Here is a 15045-nt window from a genome sequence, read left to right on the forward strand (position 1 = left end):
TAAGATGATGCTAGGGGATGGAAAGAAAGGGACGGTGTTATAGCCAGACCAGTGGAGATTGGGAGGGGGATTCTGAAAGTGGTGAGCCATGTAGATGAGGTCAAAATGGAGATGACAAGATGAGTGAGAGAGCAGTGAGTACAGTGGTAGAAATGTGGTAATGGGGAGTAGATAGAAGGGAATAGGAGGCTGGGAAAGGAGTGAGTTGGAAAATTGGAGAGCTAGAGACAGAGAAGATGGAGAATTGAGAGACAGTTGAACATTTAAACAGAAGGGTGAGAAAGAAGGCAAGATTTGAGTAGACAGAGGCAGAAAAGAAAAAGTTAAGAAAGCTGAAAGGGAAAAATCAATAAGTTGGAGACAAGCATAAGAAGGAAATGGAACGAGAAAAGAGGAGAAAAAAATGGACAGCAGACACTGGAAAGAGAATTAGTTGAAGATACAGAAAAAACAGAAAGAGAAACTGGGATCAAGATGATGGAAAAACAAAACATCCAGTCAACAAGGTAGAAAAAATGGTTTTATTTTGAATTTATTAACTGGAATATGTTAGCTTCGAGATATGTGCATCACAATTATTTTTGTATTCAGTGTCTTAGTCATATACAGCTGATTTGGGGGAGGGACGAGCCCAAAATTAGTGGATGGGCACCAAAGTTTCTCCCTGCCTGAGTTCAATTTATAAATACTTGACGATTTCTGGGAGAGTGGCTTTCAGATCGTCAGGACTTTATTCCAAAAGCCTATGAGAAGGAATTCTTTGCGCCCTGGCATATTTTGTCTTTGGTACATGCGCCCCGTTCTGCCTTACCAGCGCCCCTTCGGGGGAGTTTGTTGTTGCACTCGCTCCGCATTATTTGGTCTTATGTGTTGGACTCATGGAAGGGTACTCCCTCGATTACTAGATACTTACCTATTCAGGGGAATTTACAATTCAGCCCCGGCATGGAGAATGCTAGTTTTCGTAAACTTTAGTGCAATACCAGTGTGTTAGTTGTTAGTTCTAACACCAACCCTTCTTAAATGATGGCAAAGTTAAACAAGGTTGGAATATTCAAAAGTAAATGGTTTTTCTAAAATACCTCAGCCCCACCACTCCACCGCTATGTTAGCTTCAAAACAGCGGGAGATTTACGTGGCAACTCATCATAGGTATTAAATTTATCTAAATGCTGTGATAGTTTTACAAAATTATTATCATTTTTATAAACTGATATATTTTTATTGGTGTGTATACTTAGCTTTTAACCACACAGCTGGACCTGGGAGTCAGACCCGACATGTTTCGCACAAACAGTGCTGTTTCAAGGGTCTCCCGAGGCCGCCGTTGTCATCCGACTCACAAGTGCAACTTCTGTGCAACTTCTTTTCACAGAAGTTGCACTTGTGAGTCGGATGACAACGGCGGCCTCGGGAGACCCTTGAAACAGCACTGTTTGTGCGAAACATGTCGGGTCTGACTCCCAGGTCCAGCTGTGTGGTTAAAAGCTAAGTATACACACCAATAAAAATATATCAGTTTATAAAAATGATAATAATTTTGTAAAACTATCACAGCATTTAGATAAATTTAATACCTATGATGAGTTGCCACGTAAATCTCCCGCTGTTTTGAAGCTAACATAGCGGTGGAGTGGTGGGGCTGAGGTATTTTAGAAAAACCATTTACTTTTGAATATTCCAACCTTGTTTAACTTTGCCATCAGTTTTTGTAAACTGGCATCCCGGGATTTCACGTTACTTACCCATATTCTCCAGGTTGATGGCTCTTTAATATCCTGGGACGCTCTGGTCAGGTCGGGGGTTTTTTCAGCGGGCGACTTTCTAGCGTTTCGGCAACTTCATCATTACGTCCGATCCCTCCCCCGGACCGCTTTGGCTTTTCCTATTGAGGACAGATTAGCGGCACTGTTGGATCCCTATTTGGAAGATGGGTTTACAGTTTCAGGTCTTTATAAAGACTTCCACCGTTTATTGGGTTCGCCCGATCGTGCTGTCCTACATGCTCGTTGGTGTCAAGATCTGGGGATAGCGCGAGACGCTTTGAATCTCCCTTCCTTGATTGCACGAATCCCGGGAATCTCTGTTAATGCGGATCTACGGGAGTGTCAGTTCAGGGTATTTCACCGTGGATATTTCACGAAGAGCCAATTGTATTATTCGGGTTACACGGATTCTCCTTTATGCCCCAAATGTTTCCAGCTGCCCCATTCGTTTCTTCACGCCTTTTGGACTTGTGTGAAAATCAAACATTTTTGGCGTCAAGTTCTATCTTATGTGGAGCGTGTGTTAGGCACTACATTACCTTTTTCTGCAGCTGGACTCCTGCTGGATAAGTATGAGGCCTTCCATTTATCAGATTCGGGTCAGCGGCAGTTTATGAGACGGGTGGGTGTCTTGGGGAAGAAGGTAATTCTATCTGTTTGGATTGGGGAAACTTTACCTTCCTTTTGGGACTGGAGAAATCGTTTGCAAGCTCTGCTGCTGCTGGAGTGGAGGGATGCGTCTCTTAGCTTGCGAAGAAAACGCCAGTTTCTTCGGACCTGGGATTCTTATCTTTTTTCCTTATCACCACGGGCTAGAAGTGACATTCTAAATTCCTTGTGATTTTTTGCCAAACGGGCTTGATCTCCATCTTTGCGGGGCGCCAGGTATACTTCTCTTTCCTTTTCTTTCCTTTCTTTCCTTCTCTCTTTCTTCCTTTTTTCACTGTTGGAGTCAATCATTGTCTTTAGCAGTGGGCTATCAGAGTCCAAGCCTACTGCAGCACGCTATCTCTGCTTTAGCCTAGGGGTTTGGGGATGGGGGTGGGTTGGGTGGGATTGTTGGATCTATTGTTTGTTTTTGATTGTTTACTTCAGTTGGTGTGGTTATTGCATATGAGATTGTTTCTTGTTATTTGGAAATAAAAAATCGATTCAACATAAATACTTGAGCTAGTGGGGATTCTCAAGCCCTGCCAACTGAAAACATCTTCCTCCAGTCTGGCAACTCAAAATCTCCAAGCTTTGCAATATCCTCAAGCTGCCCCTGCTTTCATGCATGCATGAAAGCCAAAGGAGGGGCAGAGAAGAGGGAAGGCAGCAGCTCTGCAATATTGCTGCCAGCTGCAGAACATGGGAAGTTGGAGGGGGAGGAGGTGGCTGTCAGTTGGTGAGGCTACAACAGGGGAGATGTTCATTTTGAGGGGGCCTAAGCTCAAAGTGGGAGGCCCAAAAAAGTAGTAATATTTACCCTGATTAAACGATCCTCCACATGTGCTCCTGACAGCTGATTCAGCATCCCCACTCTGATGAGGCTCACCTCTGAAGAGGCTCACCGTAGCTGTAATAGAAGTGAATGGGAGAACCAGGAGCGCGCATCCTTGCTCATCAGAGTGGGGATGTGGAAGCCTGTGGCTGCTCCCACTGTCAGCGGTGCACATGGAGGATCACTCAGTCGGGGTAAGTATTACTGCTTTTTTGGGTTCCTCTCCACAGTGTCCCTTTAAATGAAGGTTTATTATTAAAGACGTACATCTTCTATATTAGTGATTGCAAATTTTGGACCTGCTCAACCTTTTTTTGGCTCATCGGCTAGTGTTAGTGTTTGTGCGGCCCCAGAAAAAAATTTTTCAGCCAATGCGGCCCAGGGAAGCCAAAAGGTTGGATACCCCTGCACTAAAACGTCAGCAACATCAAAGTAGCTTAAGATAATTAAATGTTGTTTAATTGTAATAAGTATGATGATTAAGGAGCTCATAATAAAAATTTTTTAAAAACGTCTAAAAAGTGGCCTAAATAGGTTCTTGGACGATCAAAAAGCCTGATCGTCCAAGTACCCATAACCAAAGCTGGTTTTAGACATATTTAAGACCAGCTTAGGCCTTTCCCCTACTTCTAAACGCATAGAGCGAAAAGAGACATTTTTAGAGGAGGAGAAAGAGCGGGAAGTGGGCAGGAGGTGGGCCGACCTAGACATAGTTTACAGTTGCCAATATTTGGGCATTCTTCTAGTTCCAGTAGATTCCTCCTTATTCTAGCCATACCATCAGGGGTGTCTCCCTATTACAGAGTTTTGTATGATCCGTAAAGAGATAAATCTTACCTGACAGCCCTCCTGCAATATGTCTCAAGTTTCAAGTTTAATAAAAAATTTTATCAGTCTTCTAAGTGGTTTGTACATAAAAAAGATGTTAAAAAGTTCCAGGCCAAGAATCAATCCTATTGGTATACGACTGGTAGCAACCTTATCCTCAGAGTGAACTCCATTTACCCTCTGATTCTTCTACTTGGCTGGTTTCTAACCCAATTAGTCACTGTTTTGTCTAGAACATTGGGCACTCAGTATATTTATCTGTTGCTTGTGTCAAAGTACTTGATATCTAGCACTCCACTTAAATCCAATTGTTCAGTCACCCAGTCAAATAAGTTAGTCAGATTAGAATGACAAGTCCTTTCTCTAGTAAAACCGTGGAGGGGCATAATCGAAAGGGACGTCTAAGTCCGTTTGCATCCAACTCGCAAGTCATCCAAAGTAAAAAAACAGCCTAAGACACATTTTCGAAAAATACGCCCAAAATGTTTTTTTCTGTTTCGAAAATCGTCTTAATTATACATCCTGCCAATCTGATCGTCCAAGCCGCTAAATTGTCCATCTTTATACCAATTTTCATCCAAGTCAAAAATGCCTGGAACAAGCCCTGTTGGACATGGGATGGGTCTGCAAAGTGATGGACTGAACACCCAGACATGGCACCTAAATAGTGGGGCACCTTACAGGGCACTGCTATGAACTTTACAAAAAGGGTGCCATGTCTTCTCCTCACTACAGCTCCCTTATAGGTCATGGTGAGCCCCCCAAACCACCTCCAAAATCTCCTAAATCCACCTATCTACCACCTCAATAGCCCTTATGAATGCAGGAGCCACTTATATGCCAGTGAAAAAGGGTTTTGGGGGTGTATAGGGGAGTGCACATGTTTACTATCAATGCAGTGATTACAGGGGCTTATGTGCACGGGTCCTCCTCTCCATGAGTCCCTAACCCACCCTCAAGATGGCTTAAGCCGCCTCTGTGCTGGACGATTAGGCTTTCCTATGCCAGGCTGCCAGGTGATGATGGTCTGGAGGCTGAATTTTAAAGGTGTGATTAATATTTTTATGGGGGTGGGGGGTGGGGGGCCGGTGATCACTGGGATGGTGTGTGGGGGTCTGTTTTATGTGTTTGCAGTGCTTATCTGGTGACTTTAGGTGGGTTTTTGTGACTTAGACCATGTTTTAAATGGTCTATGTCACAACGTCCAAGTTCCATCGATCCTGGGCTGTATAACTTTCGGTTATGCATGCTGTACGACTAAGTCTAAGCCAGCCCACGACCCGCTCAACTCCGACCCTCGACACTCCTCCTGAAACGCCCCGTTTAGCTTTGGTCGTTCAGCGGCACTATGAAGGCTATGAAGATCGTTTAGAAATACATCCAAAACCCATTTTTCATATCGACACTTGGATGTATTTGGATAATATTCATCCAAGTGCCGACTTAGACCGGTTTTTGGATGTTTTTCTCTTTAGATTATGAGCCCCATCAGAAGGAATATCTTTATCCTTAACTAGATTCTCCAATAACATATATCACAGTTTGACTGGCATTAACTGAAAAAAACTTTAAAAAATTTTCTTTAAATCTGCTACCAGTTTCCTAGTATTCCCTATTCCTAGTACAGCATTATGGGAACATGAGTCTGATTATTTGAACAAATAGACAACGTTATATACACCTGCAAGGTGTTTAAGATCTTAACAAGATTTTAGGCTTACATCTCCCGCTTTTAAAATGGCACATTGGGCCATTATTAGAGCAAGAGCATTTTTTTGGGCTCGCTCCAAACATTTTGGAATTCTCGCCCAAAGGAAATTAGAGCAGATGTAGTAAAACCTTCAAAGGTCAATTGAAATACTTTTTTTTTAAATGGCTTTTGACTATTAACTAATTAGTTTGAGGGAAGTTCAGCGAAAAGCTCTAAGAATTGATGTGTAATTTTTGGTTTTTATTATTTGAAGTCTTGTTACAATTGTATGTATGACTATACTCTAGAAAGAATATATCTCTGTATGGTTGTGATAGGTCTTTCCTATTAATTATTTGGAGTTCTTTTCTGCTAAATATCGCTGGGTTTTATTAAACAGCACTAGAGGTTTTTAGTGTGGACCGGCAAGGTAAATGCTCTGACGCTCTTAGGAATTCTATGAGCAGCGAAGCATTTTCTTCGCTGGCCCAAACTAAAAACCTCTAGTGCCGTTTAGTAAAAGGAGCCCTATGTGTCATAGAATATTGTAAACCAATCTGATCCGATAAGGCTGGGCAGTATATATTTATTTATTTAAAAAAATTCTATACCATTTATAACTAAATGGTTCACAAAGATACATACATAATTGAAAAACAGAATCATCATGACATACAAATAATCCTAAGAAATCATGTTAAAAAACATTATTACAAACTAAAACCATGATAAAAATGATTGTGGACAGTTAATCAACTTTGCCAAAAAAGGCAATTATTAACTAGAAGAAAGCATCTACAAATAGCTATGAATTGAGTAATTTCCTGAACATACCCTTTACATGGCAGTTTCGTATTTGGCCCACAAGGAAGTTCCATTTTTTAACTCCTGCACAGCAGAAAGTCATTTTGTCAATCTCAAAAATCCTTGGGTTAACATTCGTCTTCAGTAAAGCTGAATTTTTAGAATGTAATGATCTGTGTGGTGTATAACTGGACATGTTAGTTTTAAGCATAAGAAGCAATCATTTGGAGAGGAATGCTTGTAATAACTCTAATAAAGATTTCTTAGTACTCTGATGGTTGATTGCTCCTGGTAGTGTTTATAGTAGTCTTGAAAAGCTGACATCTCAAAATGCTTATTAGTCCCTTTAGGGTTTCATCCTATTCTGCTTTGTTGGTTTACTTTTGACTTTTATTTCCATAACACTTCTGCCATGAGTGGGAAAAGGAGGTTTTGCACAAAGGATTTAAGTGCAGGCTATTGCATTATATTTTGGGCTGTATTTCAATTAAATTTGTAATCATGATTTCTTGATTAAAAAATTTACCACTGCAGCTCCTTGTGCTCTGGGCAAGTCACTTAATGCTCCATTGCCTCTGCTACAAAATAACTACCTATCTATAATATGGAAACTGCTTTAATTCTAACCTCCAAAATGCATTATATCAAATCCCATCTCTTTTCCCTTCCCTAAAGGACTGATAATCTCCCTCCCACTCTCCTCACCCCCTAGATAAGGGGTGTCAAAGTCCCTTCTCGAGGGCCACAATCCAGTTGGGTTTTCAGGATTTCCCCAATGAATATGCATGAGATCTATTTCCATGCACTGCTTTTATTGTATGCTAATAGATCTCATGCATGTTCATTGAGGAAAACCTGACTGGATTGTGGCCTTCGAGGACCGACTTTGAAACCTGTGCCCTAGATATTACATGGCTCCATATCCCTTCCTTCCCTCACTCCTCTCTTCCCCAAGGTTCATTATATCTCTTTCTTTCTTGGGGTCCATTATCTCTCTGATATACACAATAAAGATGGTAAGTGAGACCCACTGGAACAACTCCAAAATAACAGAAAGATCCCACTGTTCAAAGCATAAGAAAGTAAAAAAGGGGAGGAAAAGGATCTCAGAAACCTGCTTGGTGACAGGAAATAAACCTCAGCCAAGTCTGACAAGGTTCCATGTTTCATTCATTGATCCTGAAAAACCTTCCCCTTCCTTTTTTATTCTATTTCTTTTATATTTATTATGATTCTTTCTTCCTTTTAATATTAATTTTTATAAAATCTTCTCCACTGAGTCTTCTCTTAAAACTATATTCGTTTGAATTACTGTTCAAAGTATCTTCAAATTTACTTATCTCAAATGTTGCAGGCTGCCACAGCCCAACGGGACCCGTTTCACCAGAATTGCTGGCTTTTTCAAGGTTCACCTAGGTTGCTGCATATTTATTCAGCATCATTTAGTCAATAGGCTTCATGCTGAGGACTGTAATTCAAACAAATATAGTTTTAAGAGAAGACTCAGTGAAGATTTTATAAAAATTTAAATAGTGCATCGGGAAGCCATGTTAGAGCATGAATCACTCTACTAGTTTACATGGAATTTTAATATTAATTAGCTTATATGCATGGTTGGAATGGGGAATGAGCGATCGTGCAGAAAACCAGGCGTTGAGCTGTTTTCTGCATTGGGTTGGCAAGTGCAGTCATCAAATGTGCAGGGAAAAGGCTTTTAATATTAAACACAAGCCACTAAAAGTATGAAAATATAGCATGTAATTAGACTGGGTCTGAATATATACAACAATATAGGGAAGCATCCTTCAATGAGAGGCTATTGAACCCCCTCCCTTGCATTGGATCCTGTCCATAAATGGAACTTCTATGAATTTCTATGAGCGCCTGAGCTGTTACTGCCGCGGCCGGCACTAAAAACACTAGTGCGGCTTTGTAAAGGAGGGAGTTAATTAATAAAATGAAACATCTAAAATAAAAACAAGCAACGCCGGCCTGCACTAAAAACCACTTCCGCGGTTTTGTAAAAGGGGGAGTGGTGGGTAAGTGACAATGAGGTAGGACAAATAAACTTTCTTCAAAGGGTATAAAAATAGTTTCAAACAAATTTCATAAAAAAGTGATGAATGACGTGTATGCCAGAAATAAAATTAAAATGCCATAATAATGAACAAGGCGGAAGTACTGAAGGAAGTGAAAGCACCGTGATAACGGAATCAGGAATAAAAGAAATGGTACCATAATACAGACAAAAATGATATCTGGAATGCATCAAGCCCTGCTACAATTAATACAAGAAACTATCGAGTATAAAGCTAAGAACAGTACAGATAGAAAAATATTGATCCCCAAGGTGAAAAATACGTTTTGATCACCTACCAGATTCGGATGTTATGGGAATGCTGTCCACTAAAAACCAACTATAAACATAAAATAAAATCACACCAAACTAATATGTTAATGGTGAAGCTTAATATAAAAAACAGTAATAACCAAATGCTCTGTAGTGAAAAGACTAGACTCTCCAAACGCAGTTAGGGCCTGATTGTGTATAGGACACCGGTCTTGGCGGCCACCTAAGAAGTGGCTGAGAATCGGGTACCGACATCCTATGCAGAATTGCCTCTGCCCTAACAGATGCCTGATCCTCTGATTTTCTAACCTGTGCCGGTTAGAGAATTGTGCCTTAGCCTGATTGCAAAGATAGGCGGCTCAGCCGCCTATCTTTGCCAAGAGATCCTATGCCAAGTGAATTCTTGGCTGGCAGGACTCCCCAAAGCAGCTCACTCACTCCTACTGCCAGTAGGATCCCCCGACACCCCCCCCCCCACCATGGTGGTTTAGCAGGAGGGATGCCCACTCCCTCTTGCCGCCAGCCCCCTGAACTCCCCTAAATTCCCCCAACCGCCAACATCCCCTTCCCTTCTCCACTTGTCCCCTCCTCACCCACCCACAAAACTTTACATTCATGCTTGCTATCCTTGGCTTTGTTTTATTACTGATGTGTCTGAATGCCAGGTTTACATTCAACTGTTGAAAAAGTACTTCTTCAAGCAGGCAGACAGAATATGAAAGTGGGAACATTTTGTTAGTCCAGATTTCTTTTGTTAAATAAATCAAAGTTCTCAAAATGGCATCACAGGAAGGTGGTATTATAAAAGAAAGGATGTGGGTCAGGATAAACAGGCTTCTTTTGCCTAAGTAGGCTAGTCATACAGTTTCTCGGGGCCAGAGCTGACAAGAATGGGTTCTTTGTACTTTGCTGCATAAGATTTATTTTTCTTCTAGTGCTGGGTTAAAAAAGGACATGTTCCTTCTACCTTTGCAGAAACTTCATTGAGACTCTTTCATTTAAATATACAAAAGCTTGATTCATCAGAGGTCATTCATGTTTGCCTTTGGGTAAAAATTCTTGATGAGTGAGGATCAGAATGTTTTTTTGTAACCTGCCTTTTTTGTGTGATAATTAATATAGTTTAACAAACAGCTCAAGAAAAGTGAATCAGAATAAAATCATTCAAAATAAGAAGAAACAAATAATATATAATGGAGGTAATTTTATAAAGCCTTCTCTGTATGTAAAGCTTGTTTTACATGCAGACAAGGTCTTCTATAACATTGTGTAACCACATAGGTATGTAAAAAGTATGGAGATTTTAAAATAAAGAATACATATTTCCTGTATTCTCACAACATGGAGGAATTACATGTTCTCACATTTTAAACTCCTGCAGTGCCACTAGAGTTGAAAAAAGATGCATAGAGTAATGGGAACAAAGACACATACTCCCATCTCTATGTTCTGGTTTTCTGTGGGAAGGAGAGGCTAGATGATGATGCTGGGATTGAGAGAAAAGGAAGACGATGATGATGATAATGCTATTTGCAGGTATATATTGCGCATGTGTTGATCATTATCACCAGCGACTCATCCCATGCAAATATAGCGACCCTCTGCGATTCTCCCCAAACCTCATTTGCATTTGTGTTTTTTTAAAGAATAACTCATCTATTTGAAATTGTTACAATAAGCAGCCAGGATAGCAGCCAGTTAGATTTTACCACAAACATTAGAGAATCTTCCCATCAATCACCTCAGCACCACTGATATTGCTGATGGTAAAATTATCACGTTTCTTTTACCATGTGTAGTGGTAAGAACTTAAGCCTAGATTCACTAACCTGCTCGATTCACTCCGCTCCATGTCCGATCTGACGCAGGCCAACTGATTCACAACGGGCTGTATTCAAATGGGGGTGATCGGAGGAACGCCCCCCACCGACTACACGGGATTGATCTCCAGCGATCCAGACGCATGCGCAGACCATTTACTTTGCCTGTAGATGGTCTGCGCATGTGTTTGATGTCTGTGTTTTTTAATTTTAGAAAAAAACTTTTTACTCGCGAGCCTGTGGTTTTAACCTGCGGGTTTAAAGTGGGTTAAAACCATGGGCTTGCACTGCAGGGAAGGGCAGAGAAGATCGGGCAGGAGAGTTGGGGCAGAAAGCAGGGCTGGAAGAGCGGGGCAGAGCTCAGGGCAAAGAGCAGGGCTGGAAGTTGGCAGGGATTTCAGGGTGACAATGGAGCAGGAGAGTCGGTAGGGACGTGTGCAACTGGTCCTCAGCAGTCGCTTGTTTTGGTATTGGCCAGCCCAATTGGTGTTCCTCTTTTTTTTAGGTGAATCACTGTCTGCCTACATTTGAATGCTGTTCCCTCTCATTTGCATGTGAAGATCGGTAGATGATTGGGACAGAGGTTAGTGGATCGGGTCGGAGAGAAATTGGGTCACAAAGGGGTTGCTAAGTGATCAGAACTTGATCGGTGGGCTTAGTAAATCTAGCCCAGGGGTGGGCAACTCCGGTCCTCAGGGGCCGGAATCCAGTCGGGTTTTCAGGATTTCCCCAATGAATATGCACAAGATCTATTTGCATGCACTGCTTTCAATGCATATTCATTGGGGAAATCCTGAAAACCCGACTGATTTCCAGCCCTCGAGGACCAGAATTGCCCACCCCTGATCTAGCCCTTGTTGTTTTGCTTTATGCACAGTTGCTCTTTGATGAACTGATGCAGCTCCCTAAGTGACTGCCTAGTCCTGCCTAATAGTTGTGCCATCCCTTATCATATCGATGAGCTCTTTCATTCCATAGCAAGCTTCAACCCAGTGTCTGGACTGGGTTTACCTTTACCTCTCCTTCCCAGCTTTCCACACTGGTCTCATCTGTTACATTAGAATCTACAACCCAAACCTAATGAATTATAAGGTGAAAACATAGTAGCTTGCCCTAGCACACCTTCACCCTCCCTTCCAGTGCCTGCAGGCACCAGTATCTCTCCATCTTTTACTCCACTCCAGCAGAAACACTTCCACAGGCCCATCTGGAGAAAGAGGTTCTTTCCTCAATTTAGGGCTTAGTGTTGCATCCTAGTCAATCTTGGTGGGTGTCTGTAAGTCATTAAAGCAATGTGTCCTATAAGAAAATGACTGATCAACACCTGTCTGTGTGTGTGTGGGGGGAGGGAAGAGGATTAAAGTCCAAGGCAGTTTCTCCTTTACCTCTTTCCAATTTACAAAGCCGCAGTACTGATTCTTCAATAGCAAATGCACCTAAGCCCATAGCAATTGAATGGGCTTTGATGCATTTGCTGTGGGAGAATCGCTTCCTTAGCTTTGTAAAAGGGGCACTTAAATTGAAGAAATTAGTTAAAAATAAAAACAGTTGCAGAATGTTCCTGCTTTCACTCAGAGTAGGAAATCTTGGATCCCCCATTACTTTGCAGTTTCAGTGGTAACATTTTTTATGGTTCTCAAATTAGTGTGTGAGTGACACAAAAGCAACCATGGGGATGATGCTGGAGGACCTTACCAGACTAGCACAAAACCAATTTTTTTTTTAAATCTGTAATTCATCAAGTCGCTAGGACTTAAGCACAAGTCAATGGCACAAGATGCTGCAAGCTTTTAGCCGTGGTGTCTAATTGTAAATACAAATTATATCGTCAAAAAAGCTTTACCAAAAAATAAATAACAGACAACAAAACATCCAGAAAGTCTTCCTTAAGCTTTTTAACAATGTCACAAACATAAGTGTAGGGATGTTATTTATGGTGTTCACTGGAACAGTTGGAAAGAACATCTCAGAATGTTTAAGTCAAAATATAGCTGCAAAAAATTAAGTAGAAGTTAAGAATTTTCATAGGTTGAACACGTTTGTGAGGGGTTTGTGTATCTATAGGTATATACAGTATCTACATAATTTCAGTGCAAATACTTTCTCTTGTATGATTCTGGGTACCACCACATATATTTATCAAATTAAAAGCATTTACAGTTAATTTGGGAATCATTTTTTGTAGTTTCTTGCAAGAATATATGCTTATCTTCATTAAAACAAAATAACTGTGATCATTTTCCTCTTAACACTAATCAATGTTGTTCACCAATGTTTGACCTCCAAACCGTACCGATTTCTTGAGTCATGTTAAAAAAACCAAAACAAAACTTTAGACTGTACTTTATCTACTCCAGCAGATAACAAATGATGTACTCTTTTCAGATAATCCTGGATATGGACAAATGTCAGAATGCCCTCAAGGATACAAGCGAGTCAATGCCTCCTATTGCCAAGGTAAGATCTTGTGAATATTTAATTTCTGTTTTATTTATCATCTGGTTACAGCATATATGGAACAAAGAATATTGTCTTGTATTTGAGTATATTCAGCTGATTACTTCTGAAATTAAAGTGAGGACAAGAAACTATGTTAGTGTTAGCTCACTGACCCCACCCCACCCTTTTTATCAAGCTGCACTGCCAAGCAGCACAAGTTAAATGCTGAGCTGCCCACTGTCCACAGGAATAGAATGGGCAGCTTGGCATTTAGCTTGCGTTGCTTGGCTATATAGCTTGATAAACGGGGATGGGTGTGGGGTTGAGATTGGAAATGGATAATATATAATTCTGTGGTCATAAATAAATATATTAGAAATTCTGGAAAATCCACCATGGAGTCATTTTACTAAAGGGCCTAAAGCCCTTAATTTGCATTAGTGTCTTGCAGTATTTTGCCTGTTTGCATGTGCTAACCTGCACATTATAGATTTTTTTAAAGAAATATTTTTGGAGGGGGCATGTCATGGGTGAAGAGTTGGAGTTTCTATGTTATCCAGAAGGCAGTAGGCACTCCCACAATCCTTTGCAGTTACCGTATACTAATGGGAATATTAGCGTATGACCTGCATTGAAACAAAAGAAGAACCCTAAAAAAATGCTATGGGCAATCTGGGTTTAGCACTCAGAAAATTCCATGATAAAGCTTAACCCCCCTCTTACCATCCCCTCCCTAACCCCAGATCCTACTTTTCCCTCTCTTGGAAACCTTCTCTGATCTAACATTGTAACCCTTCTTCCATAACTCTTTTTGTAATCCGCTTTGAACCGAAAGGTAATGGCGGAATAGAAATCTGTAATGTAATGTAAAATTCCAATATTAACCTGTGTTAAGCCCAGATTTTTCCCATTTCTGTTTGTTTAGGTTTTATGCTATTTTATGTGGATGTTTTGAAAAGTTTATTTGGAAAGATTGACTTTAGCAATGACAGTGCCTACACTGTCATTTGAACTCTTATGGTATGGTCTTCAGGAAAGCTGGAATTGTAACAGTGAGATCAGATTGAAAACTCTGCCATGCAGGGATTGTCTCTTACGAGTGTATATGTACAGAACTGCATAGTTCTATTGCTATAGAAATTAGTAGCAGTAGTAGTAGGTAACAGTAGCTATTAGGAATGTGTACAGGAAAGAATGTTTGTGTTTGGTACAACAAAGGAGTCGTGAGGATTAGATGTCAGTAATTCAGCCACGGATGTAAAGTCCATCTGTCTTTGCAAATTGATTTTATCATTTTCTGTTTAATAATACATATATTTTCTTTGCTTGATGTGCTTTTATTAGTTATGATTTTATTAGTTTATATTATGTGTTTCATATTATTTTTATTATTGTTTTTAACTTGTCATGGCTCAATAGACTCTTGACAAAAGCATAGATGCCGAAACACTGTAACTGTTCATCCACTGTTGAGTCTTCGAGTTCGCAATGCTACTATCAATAAAGTGAACTTTGAACATTACACCAGTGGCTGAATTATTGACATCTTATCCTCACGATTCTTTTCTTGTGCCTTGATTGTCTCGTCGCTAAGGCCTCTTTGGTCTCCCTTTTTACTAGGTTTGTATTTGGTACATTTGGCCTTTTCCTGATTTGCAGACCTTTTCTGGATTTGTTTTAATACATGTTTGCTTTTTAACCTGCTCTAATTGACTAACATATGTTAACTCAATTTGGCAAGCACTAAATTTTTTTAGAGTTCACTGAAGAATTTAATATGTGAGTTTCTGCTCCTTGATGCTGCCTGATGCTGCCTCCTTGGCTCCTAGATTCGGTACCTAGCTGTGTATACAGCTGCACATTTT

At 40.5% G+C, this 15045-nt stretch overlaps 1 protein-coding gene across 7 annotated transcripts in view; it reads left to right on the forward strand.

Moving 5' to 3' along the window:
* Positions 1-15045, forward strand: part of LTBP1 (latent transforming growth factor beta binding protein 1) — a 941660-nt gene that overhangs the window by 640203 nt on the left and 286412 nt on the right. For all 7 annotated transcript variants that reach the window (XM_033937066.1, XM_033937071.1, XM_033937073.1 and 4 more), the window contains exon 9: positions 13127-13198. In XM_033937066.1, coding sequence (XP_033792957.1) covers positions 13127-13198 — 72 coding nt within the window. The remainder of the gene's footprint in view (positions 1-13126; positions 13199-15045) is intronic.

The sequence above is a fragment of the Geotrypetes seraphini genome, chromosome 3, assembly GCF_902459505.1.
Source record: "Geotrypetes seraphini chromosome 3, aGeoSer1.1, whole genome shotgun sequence".
NCBI classification, from domain to species: domain Eukaryota; kingdom Metazoa; phylum Chordata; class Amphibia; order Gymnophiona; family Dermophiidae; genus Geotrypetes; species Geotrypetes seraphini.